We start from the raw sequence: 27,629 nt of genomic DNA, 5'->3' as shown, positions 1-27,629 counted from the left end.
TCGGTGCACACTGTACTCAGCAGTGATTTCTGGCACCGAAAATTGATGTGTTGACATGCCAATTGGTACGCAAGTAACCACACGGAAATGACAAGATTCTAGTCTTCAGCTAATTCAATTTATTCCATGTGATATCAAGAAACAGTTGGAGACACTGGATACTGTAAAGGTTATGGGCCCTGACAAGATTCCAGTTATAGTACTGAAGACTTGTGCTCCAGAACTTGCTGCTCCCTCGCCAAGCTGTTCCAGTACAGTTACAACGCTAGTATCTACCCAACAATGTGGAAAATTGCCCGGGTATGCCTTGAACACAAAGTGCAGGACAAATCCAACCTGGCCAATTACCACCCCATCAGTCTACTGTCGATCATCTGTAAAGTGATGGAGGATGTCATCACCTATTCAGCAATAACCTGCTTGGTGACATCCAGTTTATGTTTTGCCAGGGCCACTCAGCTCCTGACCCCATTACAAATTGGTTCAAATCATGAGGAGCACAGTTAAGGCATTTAGTCAAAGTCTTTTCCCCAGGGTTGGGGAGTTCAAAACCACAGGTCATAGGTTTAAGGTGAGGAGGCAAACTTATAAGAGTGCTAAGGGGGAACTTGTTTTACAAAGAGTGTGGTGCATATGGAGGAAGCTGCCAGAGGAAATGTTAGAGGTGGATACAATTACAACACTTAAGAGACATTTGGACAGATACATGCATAGGAAAGGTTCAGAGGGAGGCAAATGGGACTATTCAGCGAGGAAATGTGGTCAGCATGGACAAGTTGGGGCAGAAAGTTTGTTTCCATGTCAAATGTCTCCAAACAACTGCGAGAGGGTGGCACATGGTGGTCAGTAGCATTCTTTGTCCATGTTTGACCTGATGCAATGAAAATCCATGACACTCAGGACAGCTCCCTCCCACTGGATCAGCACCTCTGCTGGATCTGTCCCAACAGTGGGACAGCACATACCAGGGATAGTGATTGCATTTTGTGGGACAATCTCTGAGTATAACTCGGTCAGATATTGCTTGAGTAGGTTGAGACAGCTCACTGAATTTTGGTACTCGCCCCCAGATGTTGGTAAGGAAAACTTTGCTGAGTTTACCATTGCCCTTTCGAGCACCAAGGTTGATGCCAGGTAATCTGAGTTTTTTTTTCAGATTTTTAAAAATAGTTTTGAGTAGCCTGCTAGACCACTTCAGAAACACATGTCCTTCTCCAAAGGGAATTAGTAAACCAGATGGGTTTTTAATGATAATCAAAAGTTTCATAGTCATCATTTGATTTTTAGTTCCGGATATTCTTTGATGGGACTTGAACCTGGGTCCCAGTGTATTGTCTATAGTTAGTTTGGGGTTACTAGTGCAACACATATATCATTTTGTCACTGCATCCACCCGAGCATAAGCACTTGGTCGAAGACCTTAGTCATTTGCTTCTCTCCATTCCAGGTACTCAGTAAGAACGTTGACTATTTCCCACACCTTGGAAATCCCTTTTTTGAAGGAAGTTGGACATAGATAATCATTGTCACCTCCAAAGTGCCAGCTCAGCTTGCAATCACTTGAGCACCAGGGTGTTACCACACACAACTGAGTGACCTTCCTGTCACCAAAATCACCATGATTATTTCCTGGGAAATTACTAACCACCACCAGTAATAAAACACTCAACGTAGCCAATTCAATATTTACATGTTAAGGCCAGGGCAAACCAACAGAGGTGAGAGGGAGGTAGGGAAAGAAGGAAGGGACTGAATAAAAATGGAGTTGGAGGGGGAAGAGGAGGCACTGTTATTCCCCTGCGATGCCCACCTCTCTCTAAAGGCATCAACAGCACTGATGCATGCCGTGTGCTCCTTCTCCAAGCGTACCCAGGCACAATCATAACCACCAAATAGGGGCAGTCGGCAGACATGACGCCCTCTATGGCCCACTGCATGGATTCAGGTTTATAGCCAGCCTGGTCAGGGCCAGGAGCAGACGCATGAGGAGGTCCTCTGATCTGCCCCCACCCTCTGCACTAGGTGCCCAAAGCTCAGGAGCACAGGGCTGAAGTGCAGCCAAATTGAGACCCTTGTATTTATAACATAATGCACACAGCCGTCACATTTATCGAAGAGGGAATGGCCCGCTGGTATTATTGCTAGATTGCTAATCCCGAAACCCAGGTCATATTCTCTGGGGGCCTAGGTTCAAATATGTCGTGGCAGATGGTGAAACGTGAATTAAACATAAAATGAAATCTAGAAGTCTGTTGATAATATGAGACTATTGCTGATTGTCAGATAACCCAATTAACACCTGGTCTGGCCTATGTGTTTCTCCAGATTTACAGCAACGTGGTTGACTCTAACTGGCCTCTGTGCGATTAGGGACCGGCTATAAATGGTACTCACATTGTGAGAATGAAGAAAAGAAATTAAGGCTTTCTCAATTATATTTATTGCGTGCACAGATTATAAACTTCCTCTTTCCTTAATATATTACAGGTTATGGACACCCACTGTTGTATTTATTGACACAATGTACACCCAGACCACAAATTGAGTTGTATTTATTGGTGCAATTTAACTCCAGCCTTATTAAAGTATATTTACTGTTGCAGAGCACAACACTCAGGGGAGTTTACAAGCAAATCAACTGACTTTACATTCTGAAAAAAAACTCATGATATACACCCTGAAAACAGCTCTTTTGGACATATGCAATAGACAAGTCGAATTTGGGGGCACCAAACGCTCAGAAGCCTTTGAAGATGTTAAATGTTACTGGATTATAAGGTCAGGACATACCTCAACCATGCTAAATTAATCAACCTAATGTATAATTTCTCACTGTCTGAAGGCATTCATCACTTCCCTTCCTAATCTTGCATGTCAATGACACCCCAGCCCCAAACGATTCAGAGAAGGGAGCTTGGCAGAACAGTGTAGGGTTCAGATGCAGTGGCTACTCAGCTACGCTGTGTGGCCTCCTGCTTCACAGGGCTCCTTACGAACCTGCCCTCCATGTCAATGGCAAAGTTGTAATTTTTTGGATTGTCCAGAGCTTCCTCTATCCGTTGATCCAGGTTTTCCAGAGTGATGAAATTCTTCACCTCCTCCTGAGAGACAGAAAGACAGAAGGTGAAAGAGGATTGATAAAGGCAGACTTCTCATGCTGATTGTGTCAACTTCCAAACTTGCATATCACTTATATACTACATCAGGGTCTGTATCGCGTGGCATATTTTCGATCTAGGGGCTTATGTGGCAGTGGTGGTGTCCCTACCTCAGGGTCTGGAGTCCCATGCTCACACACAATTGCTTCAGAGGAGTGTCATATTATGTCTGAACAGTTTGATTAAAAATATCTGCAATCTCCCAATGTTTTAGACAGTTTCTGAGATGGCCCAACGCAGGACATTTAAAAGGCATCCGGATGGGTACATGAAGAGGAAGAGACAGAGGCCAAATATTGGCGGTTGGGACGAGACCAATTTACTGGTCAGTATGGACGAGTTGGACTGAAGGGTTTGTTCCCATGCTTTACATCACTTTAACTCTGTACGGCAGACAGTCTGCAAACTGCACGTATTATAATCATTTTCGAGATTTAGATTTAAAATAGGAGCTGGCAGATTCCGAACAGTCATGTAATGTTAATGGATAAAGTATTCCTACTGTTGAGTTTAGAACAGATAGAATAAACAAATTAAAGCAGTGAGCTTACTTCTGACTTCAGGTTGGAAAGCTGCAGTTTCAGAAGAACAAGACTTCCGCTTAAATGAAGAGAGTCTTTCTAGAGGAAGCGGGTTTATCGGTTTACGACAGAGTAAGATCATAGACTGCAACAGTTCAAAAAGGCAGCTCACTACTACCCTCTCAAGCAGACTGAAAGATGGGTTGCCAAGCCAGTGGCACTCACATCTCATGAGAGAACAAAAAAAAAGCCCTCACAGCTGAAGTGGTTTTCAGTCTCGGTATATTCCAAGCCAGGAGAGTGTGCGTGGAAACCTTCTGGTTGTCAGAACTAAAAATGTTGAGGATAATCAGGACTGTGAAAGGTTTATACCAGCAGACTTGGAAATGAATCATGAAAAACAGCCTCAGCCATCAGGGGAAATGAAATTGGAAAATGTCAATTAAGATTTTTAAAAATTGAGTTTAAGAGGAATTTTTCTATCGAATTTGGTTTTAGTAATGGATAGTGTTGGAGACAGTTTGACACTTTGTTTTGAATTTGTGTTAGGATCTAAGTGCCTTCAATTTAACCTTATAACCTATATAAGATTATAACATTATTTTGTCCTATTTCATGTCATAAACTTACGTCCAGCTGTTGAAGAACTTCTGCCTTGTGTGAATTTCTTTTGGTGATTAACCACCATTCTAATCAACTTACAAAATATTTGCATCTGATTTATCGAGCTGTGGCATCTGGTTGTCCAGAGTTACCATCAAAACAGCACAGCCAGATCCCAGAAACAAGAACTTTTCTAATTCACTCGTGGGACCTGAACATCGCTGCCTGGCCAGCATTTATTGCTTGTCCCTATTTGCTCTTGAGGAAGGTGATCGCGAATAATGTTGAGCTGGACAACTTTCATGTTACAAGTTTTGTCAAGATCAAAAATCGCTGATGTACGAACCACCTTTTGCCACAAAGATTGCCATTCGTATGAGTTTTCCAGGACTGCACATTTCCTTGCAGACAGGAATGGCCAGATCCATAGCAGATTTCCAAAATACAAGAGCTGCCTAATTATAGCAGAAGAAATGATTATTGGTAGGTTCAGAGCTCCTCCACCCACTACCCAGATGTTACCTACAACCCCGAGCTGAAACATACAAACTAGGAGCAGGAGTATATCATTCATCCCTTCAACTAATGGGTGATCTTCTATCTCAAAAGCCACTTGGTGCCTACCCCTCTGTACTATGTAGAGATGGGTTACCAAGTGAAAGTGAGAAATGCTCAATAGGTCAGACAGCATCTGTGCAGTTCTGATGTAGGGTCACTGCACTGAAATGTTAACTCTGTCTCTCTCCATAGATACTGTTCAGAAACGTGGGTCATTCAGACTTGCGATTCTGCAAAATCAAAACCAGGAATTGTCAAGCTGATGAAAATGGCAAATTCAGCTCACCCCAACGAGTAACATGACTGAAACACACGATCTGGCTATTTAGGTCTAGGAAAGCTGTTGTGAAACTTGAAAGGGTCCAGAAAAGATTTATAGGGAGAGGCTGAACAGGCTGGGGCCTTTTCCCCTGGAGTGTCGGAGGCTGATGAGAGACCTTATAGAGGTTTATTTTTTAAAAAATCACAAGGGGCATGGATTGGGTCAATAGTCAAGGTCTTTTCCCCGGGGTGGGTAGTCCAGAAGTGGATGGCATAGGTTTAATGTGGGAGGGGAAATACTTAAGAGGGGCCCAAGGGGCAACTTTTTCCACACAGTGTGGTGTGTGCATAGATTGAGCTGACAGAGGTGGTGGTGAGGTAGGTACAATTAAAAGGCATCTGCTTGGGTATGTGAATAGGAAGGTTTTTGAAGGATAAGGGCCAAATGCTGGCAAAATTGGACTGGATTAATCAAGGATTTCTGGTCGAGATGGACAAGTTGGACCAAAGAGCATGTTTCTGCGCTGTACAGCTCTGCGACTCCAGCTCATTGCAGCATCCATGGCGTTTTGATGTAAGGTCATAAACTGCTCTGCTTCTCTCTCCGCAGATTTGCTGAGTATTTTTAGAGTCTTCTGTTTTTATTTCAGATCTCAACCAGTATGCTCCAGTAGCAGCACTTCTGGAACCGTAACCATCTTCCATGGGCTCCACGGCTGTACAGCTCTGACCTCTTGTGCTTTCCCCATCTCCTTTGCACCAGTCATTTTAGTTCTCAGGACACAAGCTCTGGAATTACTTCCCCAAACTTTTCTTCCCTCCTAAATATTTGACCGGGCATTAGGTTCCTTGTTCTTGTGTTTCCATTTGTAATGCAATATCTTCATTATTTATCCAACAATGTTCCTGCAGAAGTTCCTTGTGATGCTTTTCTATGTTGAGGGGATAACGTAATGTAGGTTGTAATGACCTTAACACTGGAAAACAGAACCATAAAGCAGCAGGGAGCTTCCACAATGCTGGACTAATTGGCAAAGCAGCTGTGTGGGGAGAAACTGGAGTGATATTTTGATATATCTTTAATGATTATTAATGATATCACAACCGCACCATCAATGATTAATTAACACAAGTACACTTTCAATGGCAAATGAGAAATCCATTTCTTTGGTACAATCTATCTGGGAGCACAGTTTAAATCCAGCAGAGTTTGTATGGATAAAAAGATTTTCTTGTCTCTCAGCTTCCCCTTAACTTGAAAACGTATGTGAGAATGCTGGGAAGATAAACTGTGCATAAGAATTTGCAACTCAGTCAAGGTTAGACAATGTAAAGTGCAATAGCCAAATGGCTAGAATGCTTATTTCACACTTCCCCCTGTTTGAGGAGAGTTTGATGAAACAACAGAGAATGTTTTATTCTGTATCGAACATGTTTTACCTACCTTGCAATTATTTGATGCAATTGTAAAGGGAGCTTTACCCTATCTAATCTCACACCATACCAGTTCTGGGGGAGTTTGATAGGGATAGTGTAGAGGGAGCTTTATTTTTTATCCAACCCAGTGCTGTCCCTGTTCTGGCAGTGTTCGATGGAGACACTGCAGAAAGAGCTGTACTCTAATCCACTACTGTCTCTGTCCTGGGAGTATCTGATGGGGATAGTGAAGAGGGAGCTTTGTTCTCTATCTAACCCTGTGCTGCCCCTGCCCTGAGAGTGTCCGGTGGGGACAGCACGATGGGAAGATTACACTGGATGTGTAACATTTGGAGTTGTGACAATGAAGCTATACGTTGCGCCCATGCTCACTGTATACCTGAAGCTGCAGTACTTCCTGTTCCTTCTCCTTAAGGAATTCACTCTGTTTTTTTTCTCTGGTGATGGCTGCTTGGAGTTTCTGCTCCTGCTCCTCTTCTGCCTCTCTTTGTAGTCGCTCCTCACTGCCGTACAAACCCAAATACAAAAGGCATTAATTTAAACATATCTGGGTGTTACTTTCCCTCATCGATTTGCCCTTTCTCGCAATTTAAAACAAAAACAAATAAAGATTTTAATACCATGCCCATTCACTACCGTGGGGTAACATGAAACACTGTGATTTCACACTCCTCAATCACCAACCTTATGGATTTTTAAAACAGTAGACACAGGGAGTTGCTTTTCTACTCGTGGGAGACAGCACAATTCGAGACCATCAGTCTAAGGCAATCGCAAAGAAATCAAAACAGGAATTCAGCAGAAACCTCTTTACAAAGAGATCAGGGAGATCACTGAACATACTAACAGCTAGAATCTCTACACAGTGAGGAACCAGGCCATTTGGCCCACTGCCCCTCTGATCATCATCCCATCCAGACCCATCCCCCTGCCCTATAATCCTGCACATTCCATGGGCATGGCACATCCACGGACTGTGGGAGGTAACCAGAGCACCCGGAGGAAACCCACACAGACACGGGGAGAATGTGGAAACTCCACACAGACAGACAGTCGCCTGAGGGTGGAATCAAACCCGGGTCTCTGGCTCTGTGAAGCAGCAGTGCTAAACACTGAGCCACCGTGCTGCCGTGGAGCAGTTAAGATAAGTAGCATGTATTAAAGGGAAACCAGATAATCACAAAATAGAATGAATGGGCTGACCAATAGGATGAGATGATAAATTGAGGGAGAGATTTATGGTATAGATTAGTTGGACTGATGGCCCATTTCTCTGCTGTAAATTTCACTGGAATAAGGTAGCTGTGATATAATATGGCTCAGTGAAGTGTGAGACTCAACAACTTATATTTATCTGAGATAACAAGGTGTAGAGCTGGATGAACACAGCAGGCCAAGCAACATCAGAGAAGCAAGAAAGCTGACGTTTCAGGCCTAGACCCTTCTTTCTAGTGCTTTTAACATGACGAACTGTTCCAAGCCCTTCCCGAGGGCATTATAAAAGAAAGTATGATGCTGAGCTACACAAGGTATATTAGGGCCAAATGCTTGCTCAAAGGAGGTAGATATCAGGAATTGCCTTCAACGAGAATAACAACAGATAGACAGAGTGTTTGGGACATAGGTAACTCAAGACAGGCACCAATAGTGGAGTGATTAAAGTTGGGAATGCATGGAGACCAGTATTAGAGATCTGCAGGTATGATGGATGATAGGCTGTCTGAAGATGACAGCGATTGGGAGGGCTAAGGCCGTGGAGGGAAATTTTAAAATCAAGACATTGGGACGACATGGTGGCTCAGTGGTTAGCACAGCTGCCTCACAGCACCAGAAACCCGGGTTCCATTCAGCCCTCGGTCAACTGTCTGGGTGGAGTTTGCACATTCTCCCAGTGTCTGCGTGGGTTTTCTCCTACAGTCCAAAGATGGATAGGCTAAGTGGATTAGTTGTGGGAAATGCATGTTTACAGGAATAGAGTAGGGGCGTGGATCTGGGTGGGGTGCTCTTTGGAGGGTCAGTGTGGACTCAACAGGCCACATGGCCTGCTCCCACAATGGCAGGATTGTATGTCCTGCTTGACCAAGAACCATTTATAGCTCAATAAGCACAAGGTGACAGGGGAATGGAGTGTGGTGTGCGTTACGACACAGGCCACAGAGTATTGGATGATGGCCAAATACTGTGAATGCTGGAAATCTGAGAGTTATAGGGCACAGTAGAGGCCTTTCAGCTCATCAAGTCTGCAGCAACCTACCTACACTCTTCCCACCTTCCAGCACTTGGCCAAAAATCTTGAATGTTATGACTTTTCAAGTGCTCATCCACGTATTTTGTAACAGTTGTGAAGTTTCCCACCTCAATTGCCTTCCTAGGCAGTGCATTCCAAACCCACAGCATTCTCTGGATAAAAATGATTTTCTGCAAATCCCCTCTCAACATCCTGCCTTTCACATTAAAATTATACCCCCTTGTTACTGACCTTTCAACGAAGGGGAAAAGCTGCTTCCTATCCACACTGCTCATAATCCTACATACCTCTATCAGATCCCCTCTCAGCCTTCTCTACTCTAAAGAAAACAACTCAAGTTTATCCAGCCTCTCATCCCAAGTAACATCCTCGCAAATTACCTCTGCAGCCCTCCAGTGCAATCACATCCTTCCCATTGTGTGATGACCAGAACTGTACACAGTACTCCAACTGTAGCTGAACCAAAGGTTTGTAAAGCTCCAACATGACTTCCCGGCTCTTATAATCAATGTTATCATTGATTAAAGGCGAGAGTGTCCTTTATAGGGTCTTAATGACCCTATAAACCTGGTGTGTCACCTTCAGGAACATGTAGGCAAGCATCCAGAGATCCCCTGTTCCTGAGCTTCCTAGCGTCCTGTCATTCATTGAGTGCTCCATTGTCCAGTTCCATCTTCCAAAGTGCATTGCTTCACACTTATCAGGGTTAAATTCCATCTGTTATGGTCTGCTCAACTGACCAATCCATCTCTATCTTCCTGTAGCCTAAGGCCTTCTTCCTCACTAACCACCTGACCAATCTTTCAACTTGCTAATCACTGCCCTTCCTTCTCACCTACATCATTTGTAAGTACACAAACATTAAGGGGCCCAGCATTGATCCCTGGGGTATGTCACTGCACACTGGGCTCCACTCACACGAACAGTGACAACACCTTCTGACTCTTACCACTAAGCCAATGTGGATCTAATTTTCCCAAGTTACCGTGAATCCCACATGCTTTTATCTTCTTTATCAGGCTCCTATGTGGGATCTTCACAAAGGCTTTTCAGAAATCCACATAAACTACATCAACTGCACCACCCTCATCGACACACCTGGTCACCTCCTTAAAGAATTCAGTCAATTTTTAAAAGGTATGATCTCACTCTGACAAAGCCATGTCAACTATCCCTGACCACCAAACCTTGCCTCTCCACTTTGAGATGAATTCTCTTATTCAGAGCTTTCCCAGTTGTTTCCCTATACTGGAGAAACTCAGCAGGTCTGGCAGCATCTGCGAAGAGAGAAACAGAGTTAACGTTTCAAGTCCAGTATGACTCTTCAGAGCTCAGTTTTGGATAACCTCAGAGGTGGAATGTGAAAGACTAACTCAAAGCGAGCTGGAACAGTCAAGCCTAGTCGAGAGGTAATGAAGGCACGATTTCAGCAGTAAACGTACGAGACAGGCGAGGTTGAGTGATGTTACAGATGTGGAAATAGATAGCATTTCAAATGCCACAAGCGAGAGCTTGGAAGCTCACATTAAAGATCAAATGTGACATCAAGACCATGAACAGACTGGGTTAATCTCAGATGTTGCTGAAACAAGTCTGAAGTTAAATGAAAAGAGATCGGAAACAGGGACCCAAAAAATGGCTTCAGTCTTCTCAGCGTTTAAGGATTTCTGCTCATTCAATTCTGGACGTCACAGTCATACTGCATGGAGACTGACACTTCAGTCCTACTTGTCCACATCGAGTTTGCCAAACTAAACTGGTCCCATTTACCTGTGTTTGGCCCACATCCCTCTAAACGTTTCCTACTCATGGACCTGTCCAAAGGTCTTTTCAATATTCTAGCTGGACCTGTATCTACCACTTCTTCTGGCAGTTTATTCCAGATACAAACCACACTCGGTCAAAACGTTGTCCCTCGGGTCCCTCTTAAATCTTTCACCGCACCTTAAAAATATACCCCCTAGTTTCGAAATCCCCCATCCTAGGAAAAATACTTTTTCTATTCAATCAATGCACTCATTATTTTACAAACTTCAATAATGTCAGCTCTTAACCTCCAGCGCTCCAATGATCAAGAGCCCCAGCCTTTCCCTCCAATTCCTGCAAGATCCTGGTAAATATTTTCTGAACCCTCTCCAGTTTAATAATAGTCTTTCTATAATAAGGCGAACAGGACTGCACACGTCACTCCAAAAGTGGTCTCACCAACATCCTGTATAACCTCAACATGACATCCCAACTCTTACACTCAATGGGTCTGAGCAACAAAGCCAAGTGTGCTAAGTGTCTTCTTAACCACCCTGTCGACGTGTGATGCAACTTTCAAAGAACCATGTATCTGAACCCCGAGGCCTCTGTTTGACAACTAAGCAGGCTGACAATTTTGTAACTCAGAGTCTAGAAGAAGTCATACCATACTCAAAATATTAACTCTGTTTCTCTCCCCACAGATGCTGCTGAGTTTCTCCAGCATCCCATGCTTGTTGTTGTATTAAAAGATGTTTGACTCACCGTATTTTTCGGAGTCGTTCATTCTCCAAATTGTTGAAAGCCATGAGCTTCTGATGTTCTTCAGCTTCTAACTGTGCTCGTTCCTCGGCCAGAGAGCCCACTTCCTCTTCATAACGCTTGCGTAGCATTTCCTCCTTAAACTCAGCCCTTCCATTCCAGAGGTTGAAGAGAAACAAGATCAAATTCTGCTCACTTCATCTTTTGGGTGTGGACAGACAATACAATTTCAAACCCACCAGCAGGTATCAGAGGCTTAAGCCCAGTCCTGCAACTTCCAGTTCCCTGATATACGGAACGATCAGCACTCATGGTGACTGACTGGGTAGCACTCTTTGTTCAGAAAGTGTGGGTTCACAGCCCCACTTCAAAGACACAAGAAGAAAATCTGTACTGACACTACAGATGCAACGCTGAAGGAGTGCTGCACTGTTGCAGGGGCTATGTTTAAAGTGAGAACTGAGAGCAAGGCTCTATCTGCCTCCACAGGTAGCTTTTAAAGATCCCACAGGTCTATTACAAAGTACAGCAAGGAAACTCCTTGGGTTATGACCAGCTTTTGTCCTCAAGAAACAGATGATCTGACCATTACAAGTTCACACATTAATGCAATTGAGTACGTGGAACTTTCTTCTTGACAAGAACGATTATGCTTTTGGCACATAGAAAATAGGAGCATGTATAGACCATTGTGCCCTTCAAACCTGCTCTGCCATTCAATACAATCATGGCTGAACATCCAACTTCATACCCGGTTCCCTATTTCTCCCCATATCCTTGATACTTTCAAGGTCAGAATTCACACAACACCAGGTTGTAGCCCAACAGGTTTATTTGGAAACACAAACTTTCAGAGCCACATTAACACCTGACAAAGGACTATAATAGACCAGCCCAACACCATCAGCTCCGCATCATTGACATACCAGTCTTAAAAAAAACTTGGTCTGCACCTCTTGAAAGTCTCCAGAGCTTTGGTCTCAACAATTTCCTGTAGCAAAGAATTCCACGGGCTCAACACTGTCTGGGTGAAGAAATTCCTCCTCATCTCTAAAAAGGCCTTACTTTGAGACTGCGAGCCCTGGTTCTGGGCTCGTGTTTCTGTCCATTATTGACAGGCTCTTCACTCTCAATCAGTAGTCGGCCTCCCCACCTCTTTATTAAGATAGGTGTCTCTCACCCACTGTCTATTACTGATGGGCTGTCCTCCAAAATGTCCCCCCATCACTCAGGGCTCTCCCTACAGCCTTATCCGCGCCCCCCTCCCCCCCCATCACTCAGGGCTCTCTCCACACCCCGACCCCCATCTATTACCCGAGGGCTCTCCCCAAGCCCACCCCCCATTGCTCAGGGCTCTCCCCATCCCCATCATCCTCCATCCCCCCCATCGCTCAGGGCTCTCCCCATCCCCATCATCCTCCATCCCCCCCATCGCTCAGGGCTCTCCCCATCCCCATCATCCTCCATCCCCCCCCCCCCCCCTCATCGCTCAGGGCTCTCCCCATCCCCATCTCCTCCATCCCCCTCTCCCACCCCCAACCCCCATCGCTCAGGGCTCTCCCCATCCCCATCTCCTCCATCCTCCACCCCCACACCCCCCCATCGCTCAGGGCTCTCCCCATCCCCATCTCCTCCATCCCCCTCTCCCACCCCCCAACCCCCATCGCTCAGGGCTCTCCCCATCCCCATCTCCTCCATCCTCCATCCCCCACACCCCCCCCCCAATCGCTCAGGGCTCTCCCCATCCCCATCTCCTCCATCCTCCACACCCCCCCATCGCTCAGGGCTCTCCCCATCCCCATCTCCTCCATCCTCCATCCCCCACACCCCCCCCCCCATCGCTCAGGGCTCTCCCCATCCCCATCTCCATCCCCCACACCCCCACATCGCTCAGGGCTCTCCCCATCCCCATCTCCTCCATCCTCCATCCCCCACACCCCCCCCCCATCGCTCAGGGCTCTCCCCATCCCCATCTCCATCCCCCACACCCCCACATCGCTCAGGGCTCTCCCCATCCCCATCTCCTCCATCCCCCTCTCCCACCCCCCAACCCCCATCGCTCAGGACTCTCCCCACCCCCCTCTCCTCCACGTCACTCTGGGCTCTCCTCAACACGTGCGCAGCCCGACGTTCCCCACACACCACACCGCCCCCTCCCCCGGCACTGACCTGAGGGCCCCGATCAGAGCCACGTGTTGCCGGTACCGCTCCTTCACCACCAGCAGCTCCGCCGGATCCACCGGTGTCGGGACCCGCAGCCGATCAGCCTTGGATTTGGCGGGCGGGTCGTTGCGGGACTTGCGGCCCCGGAAGGGGATCCTGAGGGCGGGCCGACAGCGGCCGAGCAGGAGGGGCCGGCACTGAGCCCACATCGTCCCGCGGACCTTGTACCTGGGGACGGGGAGAGTCAGCCGCCGGCACCGAGACAGGCGATCACCGCCTCTCACATGGGCGCCGCCATCTTACCGGAAACCGCGAGTACTTCCGCCGGCCAAAGGTCTTAAAGCTGCAATTCCTATTTTTCCCCACTTTTCTGGGACATGCAGGAAGGGAACAAAAGCCCCTTTCACTTTAACCACTTCAGGCAGTCTGCCAGCCAGCAAACATTCTTCTGAAAGTAACACCTCGTGGACATGAATTTTCAAATTAGAGTTGCATGCTTCTCCAGAGCAAACTGTAGAAAGGTGGTTGTGGCGGGGGCGGGGTGTGAGGGACGTGTTGCGGGAAATAGGGGAGACGCGGTCTATCTCCTTCCCAAAATCCACAAACCTGCCTGCCCTGGTCGACCCATCGTCTCAGCCTGCTCCTGCCCCACCGAACTCATCTCCACCTATCTGGGCTCCATTTTCTCCACTTTGGTCCAGGAACTCCCCACCTACGTCCATGACACCATCCACGCCCTCCACCTCCTCCAGGACTTCCAATTCCCTGGCCCCCAACACCTCATATTCACCATGGACGTCCAGTCCCTGTACACCTGTATTCCGCATGGAGATGGCCTCAAGGCCCTCCGCTTCTTCCTGTCCCGCAGGCCCGACCAGTCCCCCTCCACCAACACCCTCATCCGCCGAACTTGTCCTCACACTCAACAACTTCTCTTTTGACTCCTCCCACTTCCTACAGACTAAGGGGGTGGCCATGGGCCCCAGCTATGCCTGCCTCTTTGTAGGTTACGTGGAACAGTCCCTCTTCCGCACCTACACAGGCCCCAACCCCCACCTCTTCCTCCGGTACATTGATGACTGTATCGGCGCCGCCTCTTGCTCCCCAGAGGAGCTCAAACAGTTCATCCACTTCACCAACACCTTCCACCCCAACCTTCAGTTCACCTGGGCCATCTCCAGCACATCCCTCACCTTCCTGGACCTCTCAGTCTCCATCTCAGGCAACCAGCTTGTAACTGATGTCCATTTCAAGCCCACCGACTCCCACAGCTACCTAGAATACACCTCCTCCCACCCACCCTCCTGCAAAAATTCCATCCCCTATTCCCAATTCCTCCGCCTCCGCCGCATCTGCTCCCACGACAAGACATTCCACTCCCGCACATCCCAGATGTCCGAGTTCTTTAAGGACCGCAACTTTCCCCCCACAGTGATCGAGAACCCCCTCAACCGTGTCTCCCGTATTTCCTGCAACACGTCCCTCACACTCCGCCCCCGCCACAACCGCCCAAAGAGGATCCCCCTCGTTCTCACACACCACCCCACCAACCTCCGGATACAACGCATCATCCTCCGACACTTCCGCCATCTACAATCCGACCCCACCACCCTAGACATTATTCCATCCCCACCCCTGTCGGCTTTCTGGAGAGACCACTCTCTCCGTGACTCCCTTGTTCGCTCCACACTGCCCTCCAACCCCACCACACCCGGCACCTTCCCCTGCAACCGCAGGAAATGCTACACTTGCCCCCGCACCCCCCCCCCCTCACCCCTATCCCAGGCCCCAAGATGACATTCCACATTAAGCAGAGGTTCACCTGCACATCTGCCAATGTGGTATACTGCATCCATTGTACCCGGTGTGGCTTCCTCTACATTGGGGAAACCAAGCAGAGGCTTGGAGACTGCTTTGCAGAACACCTCCGCTCAGTTCGCAACAAACAACTGCACCTCCCAGTCGCAAACCATTTCCACTCCCCCTCCCATTCTTTAGATGACATGTCCATCATGGGCCTCCTGCAGTGCCACAATGATGCCACCCGAAGGTTGCAGGAACAGCAACTCATATTCCGCCTGGGAACCCTGCAGCCTAATGGTATCAATGTGGACTTCACCAGTTTCAAAATCTCCCCTTCCCCTACTGCATCCCTAAACCAGCCCAGTTCGTCCCCTCCCCCCACTGCACCACACAACCAGCCCAGCTCTTTCCCCCCACCCTCTGCCTCCCATAACCAGTCCAACCTGTCTCTGCCTCCCTAACCTCCCACCCCAAGCCGCACCCCCATCTACCTACTAACCTCATCCCACCTCCTTGACCTGTCCGTCTTCCCTGGACTGACTTATCCCCTCCCTACCTCCCCACCTATACTCTCTCCACCTATCTTCTTTTCTCTCCATCTTCGGTCCGCCTCCCCCTCTCTCCCTATTTATTCCAGTTCCCTCTCTCCATCCCCCTCTCTGATGAATGGTCGAGGCCCAAAACATCAGCTTTTGTGCTCCTGAGATGCTGCTTGGCCTGCTGTGTTCATCCAGCCTCACATTTTATTATCTAACAATTTACACTGGGACAGGAAGAAGGGACTGATTGGTCACCAATTGATAGTTAATATCCTAATGAATATAAGTTGAAAAGCCTCACCAGCATGTCAGAGACAATAGGAACTGCAGATGCTGGAGAATTCGAGATAACAAGGTGTAGAGCTGGATGAACACAGCAGGCCCAGCAGCATCAGAGGAGCAGGAAAGCTGACGTTTTGGGCCGAGACCCTTCATCATGAAGGATCTCGGCCCAAAACGTCAGCTTTCCTGCTCCTAAGATGCTCCTTGGTCTGCTGTGTTCGCCCAGCTCCACACCTTGTTATATTACCACCATGTCTTTGTATTTTTTTGAATGAATGAATTAGCTTTATTGTCACATATACTCAGATGAGTAATGAGAAGTTTATGAGTTGCCACTCACAAAGGTATCTAGATAGAACTTCATTCCTGACAGATTAATTACAGTGTAACAGTGTCACTGACTCACAGTGTCATCTTACGTACAGAGTACTGAGGTCTAATGCCTAGTTACGGTTTAGAGGATTAAAGAAGAGAAAAGTTACATTGCAGCTAGACGGTGTCTAACCACAGGTCAGAGAAACAAGAAGCAGAGATAAAAAGATACACATTGCAGTCTCTCTCCAAGGGTTTTCTGCGGCAGACCAGGACCGGGGGTGTCTCCACATGGTCTGACCACTGTTCCTCACTATTTCTCCACACAATGTTTCAATTGTAGGGTATCTTTTGAACGTCGCCTCTAGGTGGCACAAAGTAAGCAGATGTAGTTCGCAAGTGATGGGAACAGCCGCCTGTCGAGAGATGGCACTGTAGAATATAAAATCAAGTACCTGGTGTGACAAAATAAAAAGAATTTTGTTTGAAGTTGATATCTCACGTTCTTCCAGTGCAGGCCAACAACACCCTGCACTGCAACACCATTTCAGGTGGAGGTGAAAGCCCACGTCATCCATGCCCCTGCCACTGCCCCTCACTCCCACACTCACATTTCGGACCAACCTTGTGCCTTTGCTCCTGTTTCCCGTTCCTTCATTCCCAGACACCCTTCTCCCCCTCCAAATCCGGATGCAAGCCAGCATTCCTCCACACTGTCTCTTCAATGCCCCATGTGACATTTGTGCCCCCCCACTCAGCTCTGCCTGTCCTCACCCTCTGACCCCTCATTGACGGTGCTACCCCTGCTCACAGATCATTGTTTCACCAATGGTGCAGATGCTTCTCCTGCCTCTGCCCTATAGGTCGTGCCTGACAAACCTGTTAGAATTCTTTGAAGAGGTAACAAGTATGTTAGACCAGGGAAACCCAGTAGATGTTATCTATCTAGACTTCCAAAAGGCCTTCAATAAGGTGCCTCACGGGACACTGCTGAGTAAGGTGAGGGCCCATGGTGTTCGAAGTGAGCTACTGGCTTGGATTGAGGATTGGCTGTCTGACAGAAGGCAGACAGTTGGAATAAAAGGCTCTTTTTCGGAATGGCAACCGGTGACAAGTTGTGTCCCACAGGGTTCAGTGTTCGGGCCGCAGCTGTTCACTTCATATATTAATGATCTGGATGAAGTGACTGGGGGCATTCTGGCGGTTTGCCAATGATACGAAGATAGGTGGGCAGGCAGATGGTACTGAGGAGGTGGGGGGTGCTGCAGAAAGATTTAGACAGTTTAGGAGAGTGGTTCAGGAAATGGCTGATGAAATTCAATGTGAGTAAATGTGAGGCTTTGCACTTTGGAAAAAAGAATACAGGCATGGACTATTTTCTAAACGGTGAGAAAATTCGTAAAACAGAAATACAAAGGGATCTGGGAGTGTTGGTCCAGGATTCTCTAAAGGTTAACTTGCAGGTAGAGTCCGTAATTAAGAAAGCGAATGTAATATTATCTTAAGAGGATTGGAATATAAAAGCAGCGATGTGCTTCCGAGGCTTTATAAAGCTCTAGTTAGGCCCCATTTAGAATACTGTGTCCAATTTTGGGCCCCACATCTCGGGAAGGACATACTAGCCCTGGAGCATGTCCAGCAGAGATTCACACGGATGATCCCTGGAATGGTAGGTTTAGCGTATGATGAACGGCTAAGGATCCTAGGATTGTATTCATGAGAGTTTAGAAGGTTGAGGGGTGATCTAATAGAAACTTACAAGATAATGTATGGCTTAGAAAGGGTGGACGCTGGGAAATTGTTTCCTTTAGGCAGGGAGACTAGGACCCGTGGGCACAGCCTTAGAATTAGAGGGGGTAAATTTAAAATGGAAATGTGGAGACATTTCTTCAGCCAGAGAGTGGTGGGCTTGTGGAATTCATTGCCACGGAGTGCAGTGGAGGCCGGGACGTTAAATGTTTTCAAGGCAGAGATCGACAAATTCTTGATCTCAGAAGGAATCAGGGGCTATGGGGAGACTGCAGGGAAGTGGTGTTGAAATGCCCATCAGCCATGATTTAAATGGTGGAGTGGACTCGATGCACCGAATGGCCTTACTTCCACTCCTGTGTCTTATGGTCTAATGGTCTTAAGAGCTCACTGGCTATATTTGCACAGTCGCCATTTTGTCACATGTGATAACCACTCCAATTATTTTCAACAAACTTTAAATTCTTAAACAAATGGTGTTACCGTTCCAGGAGTGGCCTCCTCTTGTGCCGGAATAAGTAAGCTTTTAGGGTTGTATGCACTTACAGCCCAGACTGAGGCCGTTCAACCCATCATGTCGGCACTCCTCAACAAAGGTCTTATCACATTAAACCCATTTTCCAGCTCTTGGCCCAAAGCCCTTGTGGCTATGGGAACACAAGTGAGTATCTAAACAACTGCTTAAATGTTGTGAGAGTTTCTGACTCAACCATTTTTATTTGTGAGCGAGTTCCAAACTCCCAAACACCCCCTGATTTTAAAAAAAACTTCAGCTCTCCTCCTACCCTTTTACCTCGCACCTGAATCCATACCCCCTGGTGGAATGACCCATCTGCTCACAGGAAAAGGTGTCTTCCTATTCATCAGATTAATACCACTCATAACCAACACTTCTATCAGGTTCCCTCTCATATCTTAAAGAAAAGCTTAAAGAACTGCAGATGAAGGCAATCAGAAAGAAAAACAGAGGTCATAGAATCACCCCAAGCAGGCCATTCAGCCCATCAAGACCACACTGACCCTCTGAATAGCATCTCAACCTGTCCGATCCCCCTGCAACCCTGTGACTCTGCATTTCACATGGCTAACCCACCATGCCTGCACATTCCTGGACACTATTCACAGTATCCCACCTAATATGTGTGCACTGTGGGAAGAAACCAGCACAAACATACGCAGACACGAGGAGAATGTGCAAACTCCACACGGACAGTCACCTCAGGCTTGAATCAGCATTGCTAATCACTGCGCCAATGTGCCGCACCATTGCTCGAGAAACTCAGCAGCATCTGTGGAGAGAAAGCAGAGTTAACCTTCTGGTCCAGTGGCCCTTCTTCAGAGCATAACCCCAGCCTATTCAATTTGCCTCGTAGCTCAGGTACATGTTGAGGGTGAAATGGGGGGTTGTGGGCACTGTGGGGGTGGAGCATGCTGGATTGATGTTGATGGGTTTGCGCATTGGTGACGGTTGAATGGGAATTAATGCTGGACAGGGCACAAGCAGAAAACAACAGGCAAGGCGGAGAGGGAACCGCAGAGGTCAGGGGGAGGACTTATGTGAACCGGAGATGGGTTACATGTGACCAAATGCATATTATAGCTAAACAGCAACACATTTCTCAGTTACAGCGTTCACTCTGACTCATATCCCTCCCTCATTAAAAGACAGTCAATAATTAGCACACTTCCTGTTATGTTGCATTACTTGATTCTTTTTGAATTGTGACTTTGCATTGGTAATTGGATTCTATATTTGGGGACACTGACTGAACGTTTTCAGTGAATAAAAATTGACAAGGTGGCACCACGAATGCAAGGAAAATCCCAGGAGATTTTATGGCAGTGATATCTTGGATTGGTTGTCGGCACAGTGAGAGAAAGTGGAGAGTCTTTTCATCACTTGTACATGGGATTTGGGCTAGGCCTATATTTATTGCTCATTCCTAAGGGTATTTGGGATTCAACCATATTGCTGTGTGCCTAGAGACACATGTAGGCCAGACCAGCTAAGGATGACACATTTCCATCCCTAAAGAGCATTAGTGAACCAGATGGGCTTTCCCTGACAGTCGACAATGGTCATCATTTTAATTCCAGATTTTAATTAAATTGAAATTTCATTCACCATCTATCATGGTGGGATTTGAACCCAGGTCCCCAGAACAATACCTGAAAAATACTCTAGCAAGAACACCACAAGGCCATCACCTCATCAGGTTGCTTGTTTCTAATTGTCCCTGAACTGAGTAGCTTCCTAGGGCCATTTCAGAGGGCAGTTAAGAGTCAACTACTTCGCTGTGGGACTCTAGAGTCATAAATCTGCCAAACTTGGTAAGGATGGCAGATTTCTTTCTCTAAACGTCATTGCTGAATGCGATGGGATTTTACAGCAATCGCTAAAAGTTGGCTGCAGAGGTCACCATCACATATTCTAAATTTATTACTCTAATTCAAATAGCACCAGCTGCCATGAGAAAATCACTGTCCTTCTGACATTGCAGCGCAGGTTAGCAGTGCTGGTAGTTATAGTCAGAACATCACCCCCTGCAAATTCCCTTTCTAAATAGTTGACATCCTGACATGGAAATATATTGCCGTTCCTTCAATGTTGTTGGGTCAAAATCCTGGAATTCCTTTTTTAATGTCATTGTGGGCCAACCTGCACCAAATAGATTGCAGCATTTCAAGAAGTCAGCTCACCGTCACCTTCTCCATGGCAACCAGGGACAGGCAATAAAAACCAAAAGAAGTGTGGATGCTGTGAATCAGGAACAAAAGCAAAGTTGCTGGAAAAGCTCAACAGGTCCGGCAGCACCTGTGGAGGAGAAAACAGAGTTAACGTTTCGTTAACTGAAATTATTTACTTCTAGTAGTCGTACAGGTTAGTCAATGAGTCTACAATTAGCGTCTCCATAACAAATGAATCGGCTGCATGAAATTAGGACCTTCGTTGAAATCTAAATGTAATAAGATATATTTACAGTGGTCGGGGGGGAGTGTTTGTGTGTGTGTGTGTGTGTGTGTGTGTGTGTGTGTGTGTGTGTGCGCGCATGCGTGTGCGTGTGTGTGTGTGCAGCAAATATATGTAATCCCCTCTTACAAGCAGAGGGAGCCTCAAAAATCCCCCATCAAAATCAGCGTTCGCTGTGAGTACATTGTCACTGTCATAACAGCCTTACATAGGGAAGTTAACTCATGTTCTCAACACACTCCAACTGTTTCGCCTCAGATTGCAAATGTCAGCCTTTGCTCAGTGGTTAGCACTCTGGCCTAAGGGTTAAAAAGTCATGTGTTCTTGTCCCACTCTGTGTGTCTTAGCCCAAGCGATGAAGTTGTTTCTAATTTTCAGGGATCTTGAGATACAGGGGTAGTATCCCTCCTCTGAGCCCCTGGGCCTGTGTATAACTGAACATGTTGATAACAGAAACTATCTAAAAACTGGCAGCAGCGAAGGGGCAGTGCTACATTGTCAAGAGGGGCTTTCTTCAGATAACATGTCGAAGCGAAACCTAGCTACACTCTCCGCTGGCTGTAAAAGAGCTTGTACTTGTTACCAATCAACTTGACTGTTCCAACGCATTCCTGATAAGATTACCAGCTACTTCAGGATGAGAGTGATAGATTTCTAATTAGTAATGGGTTGAAGGTTTATGGAGAGTGGGCAGGAAAGTGGAATTGAGATCAGCCATGATCGTATTAAATGGCAGAGCAGGCTTGAGGGGCTAACTGGCCTACTCCTAGCTTCTGGCTCTTATATTCTAACCGTCCATCCTGCATTAATTTGAGGTCACGTTGAGGTTATGTGGCACCATAATTCAGTCCTCTCATGGTAACTTCAGCCAGTGCAGGAATAGAAAGCTCACTGTTGGTTTCAGTCTGCATCACAACTGGCCATCCAGCCAATGGAAGGAACAAATCCCCAATCCCTTAAATCTCATCATAAGGTACCATCACCTTGGCATTCCTGCAGTGCCCCAAACTGGGACTGTGCTGTAAATAAAACACCTCCATTCAGTAGGACCTGATATTGTTTCACTCTTTTTTTCAAACTCTTCAAATTGAATTTTAAAATGTAGCCATGGTCGTAATTGAAAGCAAACTCAGCAGTCAATTAGTCAAGATCCCAGCAAAGAGCATTGTAGTAACAGCCAGATATTAACCAAGCACAGGAAGAAGCCCCTTGGCCCACCATGTCTATGCTGACCATGATACTATTCTAAAATAATCCCATCTGCCTGCACATGTCCATATCGCTCTGTTCTCTGCCTGTTCATGTGTCTGTCTAAATGCCTGTTCAATGTTGCTATCATATCTGCTACTACCACCTTTCTTGGCAGAGCATTCCAGACACCCTATCACACTTAAGAAGCTTTCCTCACAAATCTTCTTTAAAACTTTCCCCCTTTCACATGAAACTAATATTTGATATTTCCAACTTCATTTCAAAGTGCCTAACATCACATTTTCTCACCCTGTAATGCATCTGCCACTTCTTTGCCCAGTCTCCTAGCCCGACCAAATCCTTCTGCAGCCTCCCCACTTCCTCGATATTATCTGTCCTTCCATCTATCTTTGTGTCATCTACAAAAGTAGCAACATTGCCTTCAGATGCTTTGTCCAGAACATTGTATAACATGAATCGTTTTGGTTACAGCACGGACCCCTGTGGAAAGCTGCCCGTTGCCAGCTTCCATTCTCAAAAAGACTCAGTTACCCCCATTCTCTGCTTTCTTGCAATAATCTAATTCTCTATCCATGCCATTACCCTGTCCGTCACACCATAGTCTGTTATTTGCAGACTCATGTGCAACTCCTTGTCAAAAGACTTCCGGAAATCCAAATACAATTCATGATCCTTTTTAGCCTTCCTAATACGTTGTTTAAGTAATTTCCTGCTTCCTTTATATTCCACAAGGGCCTTCTCTGATTTCAGTTTCCTAAACCTTATATATACTTCTTTCTTTTTCACTAAAGCTTATCTTGTCATTCTGGTTCCATAATGTTGCCATCCTTATCTTCCATTCTCACAGGAACATGCTGGTCATGAACTCTGATCAATTGATCCAATGATCAGGTGGGCCAATGGGCCAAGGAGTGGCAGATGGAGTTTAATTTAAGTGCATGTGAGATTTTGCATTCTACTGAACCAAAGCAGAGCAGGACATAATGATAGACCCCTAGGGAATGAAGAGACACAGGAACTAGGAATGCAGGTGCATGGTTTCTTGAAAGTGGTGTTGCAGGTAGACAGGGTGGTGAAGAAGGCATTCAACATGCTTGCCTTCTTTGGTTAGAATATTGAGTACAGGAGTTGGGAGGTCATGTTGTGGCTGTATAGCAGCCTCTAGAATACTGCATATAACACCGGTTGCCCTTCTATAGGAAGGATGTTGTTAAACTTGAGAGGGCCGGCAAAAGATTTATGAGAATGTTGCCAGGACTTGGATTTGAGTTATAGGGAGAGGATGATTAAGCTGGAGCTATGTTTCCTGGTGTATCGGAAGTTCAAGGGGTGACCTTATAGAGGTTTATAAAATCATGAGGAACATGGAGAGGGTGAATAGCCAAGGTCTTTTTCCTCGGATGGGAGAGTGTAAAACTGGAGGACATAGGTTTAAGGTGAGAGGGGAAAGATTTAAAAAGTGAGGGGGACCTTTTTCACACAGAGGATGGTGCATGTATAGAATAATGTCTCAGAGGAAGTGGTCAAGATGGGTGAAATTGCAATATTTGAAAAGGCATCTGAATGGGAATGTGAATAGGAAGGGTTTTGGAGGGATATGGGCCCAATGGTGGCAAATGGACTAGGTCAGATTGGGGATATCTGGTTGGTGCAGACAAGTTGGACGGAAGGGTCTGTTTCTGCGCCACATGACTATGACTCAATGGCTCTACATTTAGCAATAATACTTATGGAGAAGGGCCTCCTGGTGTATAGACATGATGATTATTTACACTAATACATTGAGAACCAACGAGAAAGTGTGTTGTCCTATTCTTGATGAGAAATGTTTAATTACCAATCTCATTGACCCATGCCCGTTGTAGAAGAGTGAACATAATCTTGTGTGATGAAACTTTGGCTTTAAGAGGCGTATTTTGTCCTGGGATAACAATGTGTAGAGCTGGATGAACACAGCAAGCCCAAGCAGCATCAGAGGAGCAGGAAAACCAGGAAGGCCTAGACCCTTCTTCAGAAATGTTGTTCAGAAATATTTTGTCCTGGATTTTTTTTACAAAGGGAGATTGAGACGGAGGTAATGAGGGGTCTGTACTAAGGTGAACAGCTTGTGGGGACTTGGATTTATTTTTTAAAGTATAAACAAGAGAAGCAACATGAAGGGGTGGAGCAAGCTCCCACAGAGCCAGGATCTTAGTTTAACTTTCAGTTGCTGTTGGAATTTAGAAGCTGCTGTACATCTCTCCCTATTGCTGCAAATTACTAGAGCTCTCTCTCTCCTCTAGTCTTCTGTTAATGTTCTTTCATCCTTGGTTAGAGAATAGCATGTGAATTTTACTGAATCTGCCTTTGCCAAAGGTGTGTTTATAGGATGTTACTTTATTCTAGCAGTTGCTGTTTAATATTTAAATCATGTATTATTCTGTTAATGTTTACAATACAGTTAAGTTATTTCAATTCTTCCTCTTTTGTTTGTATTTTAACTATAGTGTAAGAATACAGTATATTTTGCTTCAAGCCTATAAGTTTGACAAATCAAATTGCATCCAGAACATAACACCTTACGCTTGCCTTTTAAACTAAGGAAACATTAGGATCTAGGCTATCTTCCTAATATATTTTGAGGGGATTTAGTTTTATCCATCATACCGTTAGAATTATTCATTAAGGTGGTAACTGAAAGAGTTGAATCCAAAACTCGGGACTTAATTTTAAATAAAGGAAACTATGATATGTGAATTGGCAAAGATACTTCCAGTCCATCAACCAGTTCTCATTCCACAGCAAAATATTTTCTCCATTGGCTTGGAGTCACATATAGGTCACACCAGGTAAAAGGGCATTAGTGAAGTAGATGGTTTTTGTTTTCTTGGCATAATTAGACTCTTAATTCCAGGTTTTTAAAAAAATTGAACTCAACTTCTACCAGAGCAGAATTTGAACCCAATTCCTCAGATCATTAAAAACCGAAAGAACCACGGACTGCTGATTTTGTTTCCAATTTCCATCCTGCCCTCACGTTCATCTGGTTTATCTGGGACTCCTCCTTCCCTTCCTCGACATCTCTGTTTCCATTTCTGGGGATAAACTGGCCACTAATATCTATTATAAACCCACTGACTCCCACAGCTACCTGGAATTATCTTCCTCACACCCTGCTTCCTGTGAAGACTTCATCTCATTCTCTCAGTTCCTCCACCTCCATGTTCAAATGAGGCCAACTCTGAAAAGGAAACCCCTGAAATGTCCACCTTCTTCCCCAACTGAGGATTCCTCAACACCGTTGTTGTCAGGGCCCTTAACCGGGTCCAACCCATCTCTTGCACTTCCACCCTCACCCCTTCCCTTCCCTCCTGCAACAGTGATAGGGTTCCCCTTATCCTTATCTACCATCCCACCAGCATCCACTTCCATGAGATCATCAGATGCCATTTCCACCACCTCCAGCAAGATGCCACCACCACACATACTCCCCTTCCTTTCCTTGTTCATCTTTTGCAGGGACCGTTCCCTCTGGGACACCCTGGTCCACACTTCCTTCACCCCCAACAACATCCCACAGCCCCATGGCACCTTCCCCTGTAACCAGTGAAGGTGTAACACCTGCCCAATTACCTCACACCCCCCCGCCAAGTCTCCAAGGGCCCAAACATACCTTACAGGTGAAGCAACATTTCACCTGCACTTCTCAGAATCTAGCCTACTGCATTTGTGGCTCACAGTGCGGTCTCCTCTACATTGGGGAAATGAAGCGTAGACTTGCTCACAGAAAAGCCCCTGGACTACCTGTTGCCTGCTACTTCAGCGCACCACCCTGCTCCCTGGCCAACATCTCTGTCTCTGGCTTGCTGCAGTGTTCCAGAGAAACCCAACGCAAGCTGGAGGAACATCATGTCATTTTCTCCGAGATAATGGGAACTGCAGATGCTGGAGAATCCAAGATAACAAAGTGTGGGGCTGGATGAACACAGCAGGCCAAGCAGCATCTCAGGAGCACAAAAGCTGACGTTTCAGGCCTAGACCCTTCATCATGTCATTTTCAGCTTGGTGACTGTGCAGACCTCTGGACTCAATATGGAGCTCAATAATTTTAGGGCCTGAACTCTCCCATGTCCTAGCTCCATAACCCACACACCAGGCCTTGTTACCACACAGCCTGCCACTGCGCACTACCTGTTGTTAGTCACTAGCAGTCCCCATTCACAGCTATTCACCCTCCCAGCCTGATCGTTAGCAACTCCTTTGTCTGTCCAACTGTCTTTCTCTCTCTTTATCCTTTATCCTATCATTTACTCCTTACTTTTTAACCCACTCTGTCCTCTGCATATAAACCAACATTTTCCTATCTACCATCAGTCCTGAAGAAGGGTCATTGGACCAGAAATGTTAACTCTGATTTTTCTTCACAGATGCTGCCAGAGCTTTTCCAGCAACTGTTGTTGTCCCCAGAACATTACTTTCATCACTGGGTCTAGCAATAATAGCACTAGTTAACTCTTTCGGTTAGTTTGGTGATAAGGTAAGAGTTAATCACATAATGGTCAGGTGTCACATGTCAGCCAGACTAGATAAAGTCAGCAGGTAATCTTTCCGAAAAGCTATTTGTGAATCAGACTTGCTTTTTCCTCCTCAACCAATGATTTTGTGTCACTATGCCTGAGGCTAGTGGTTATCTCCAGCTTATATAACTGGGCTTAAAATTTCCCCAGGGGGCAATGGTGAGCATCAGCTTGGGCCTCTGATCCCAAATTCAGTATAACTAATACAACAGGACAGTAGACTCACATTAGTCACATTTTACCAATGGGGGAAAAAAGGAAGGGAGAAGGAAGTGAAGTCAAGGGAGGATGTGGAGTGGAGCAGGAAAAGGGGTGTGTCAAGATGATGGTTTCGGGAAGGATGAAGGAGAGTGGGAGTCAACAGCGAAGACGAGGATGGCGAGTGATGGTATTGGGAAAGGGGTATTTGAAGAGGAATGTCAAATGACAAAGTGAAGAGGGGGAAGGGAGAAAGAGCAGGGGTGGCAGGAGGGAGCAAAGGAAAGGTAGTTGTTGTCGATGACGAGGAGTAAGGTGGGGAAATTGCAGTTCAAGGGTCAGCGTGAGAGGATTGAGAGTAGAGTGAGGGCAACAGGGACGGTAGGACTTCGGAGAAGAGAGGCATGAGAAGATTGGAAGGTGAGGAAAACCCTTGAGAAGAGGTGGTGGGGGAACGCAGGGAGGCAAATGGAGAGAGCAGGTGGAGTGAAGCTGACTTGGGACTAAAGGGGGAGAGGAAAAGTTGGGTGTAGAGAAGAACATAGGCAAG

At 46.2% G+C, this 27,629-nt stretch overlaps 1 protein-coding gene across 1 annotated transcript; it reads right to left on the bottom strand.

Annotated features, from left to right (window-relative positions):
- Positions 1 to 2,536: 2,536 nt before the first annotated feature.
- On the bottom strand, positions 2,537 to 13,767 carry mrps26 (mitochondrial ribosomal protein S26). The gene is made up of 4 exons (XM_059650519.1): positions 13,464 to 13,767; positions 11,298 to 11,444; positions 6,918 to 7,041; positions 2,537 to 3,101 (listed from the first exon to the last, which is right to left on the bottom strand). Exons 1-4 carry the CDS (start codon positions 13,664 to 13,666, stop codon positions 2,952 to 2,954), a joined length of 624 nt encoding a protein of 207 aa, XP_059506502.1. The 5' UTR covers positions 13,667 to 13,767; the 3' UTR covers positions 2,537 to 2,951.
- Positions 13,768 to 27,629: the final 13,862 nt, after the last annotated feature.

This window comes from Stegostoma tigrinum, chromosome 1, assembly GCF_030684315.1.
Source record: "Stegostoma tigrinum isolate sSteTig4 chromosome 1, sSteTig4.hap1, whole genome shotgun sequence".
Classification (NCBI taxonomy): Eukaryota; Metazoa; Chordata; class Chondrichthyes; order Orectolobiformes; family Stegostomatidae; genus Stegostoma; species Stegostoma tigrinum.
The sequence above is the reverse complement of the archived record's forward strand: the minus strand, read 5'-3'. Positions and strand labels throughout refer to the sequence as shown.

Bases quoted from the DNA above. Each gene is read 5' to 3' on its own strand.
- mrps26 (XM_059650519.1), bottom strand. From the start codon at position 13,666: ATGTGGGCTCAGTGCCGGCCCCTCCTGCTCGGCCGCTGTCGGCCCGCC. The intron at 7,042-11,297 runs GTGAGTCAAACA...TTTGTACGGCAG, and splicing joins GAACGACTCCGAAAAATACG to TGAGGAGCGACTACAAAGAG. The intron at 3,102-6,917 runs GTATACAGTGAG...TCTGTCTCTCAG, and splicing joins AGGAAGTACTGCAGCTTCAG to GAGGAGGTGAAGAATTTCAT.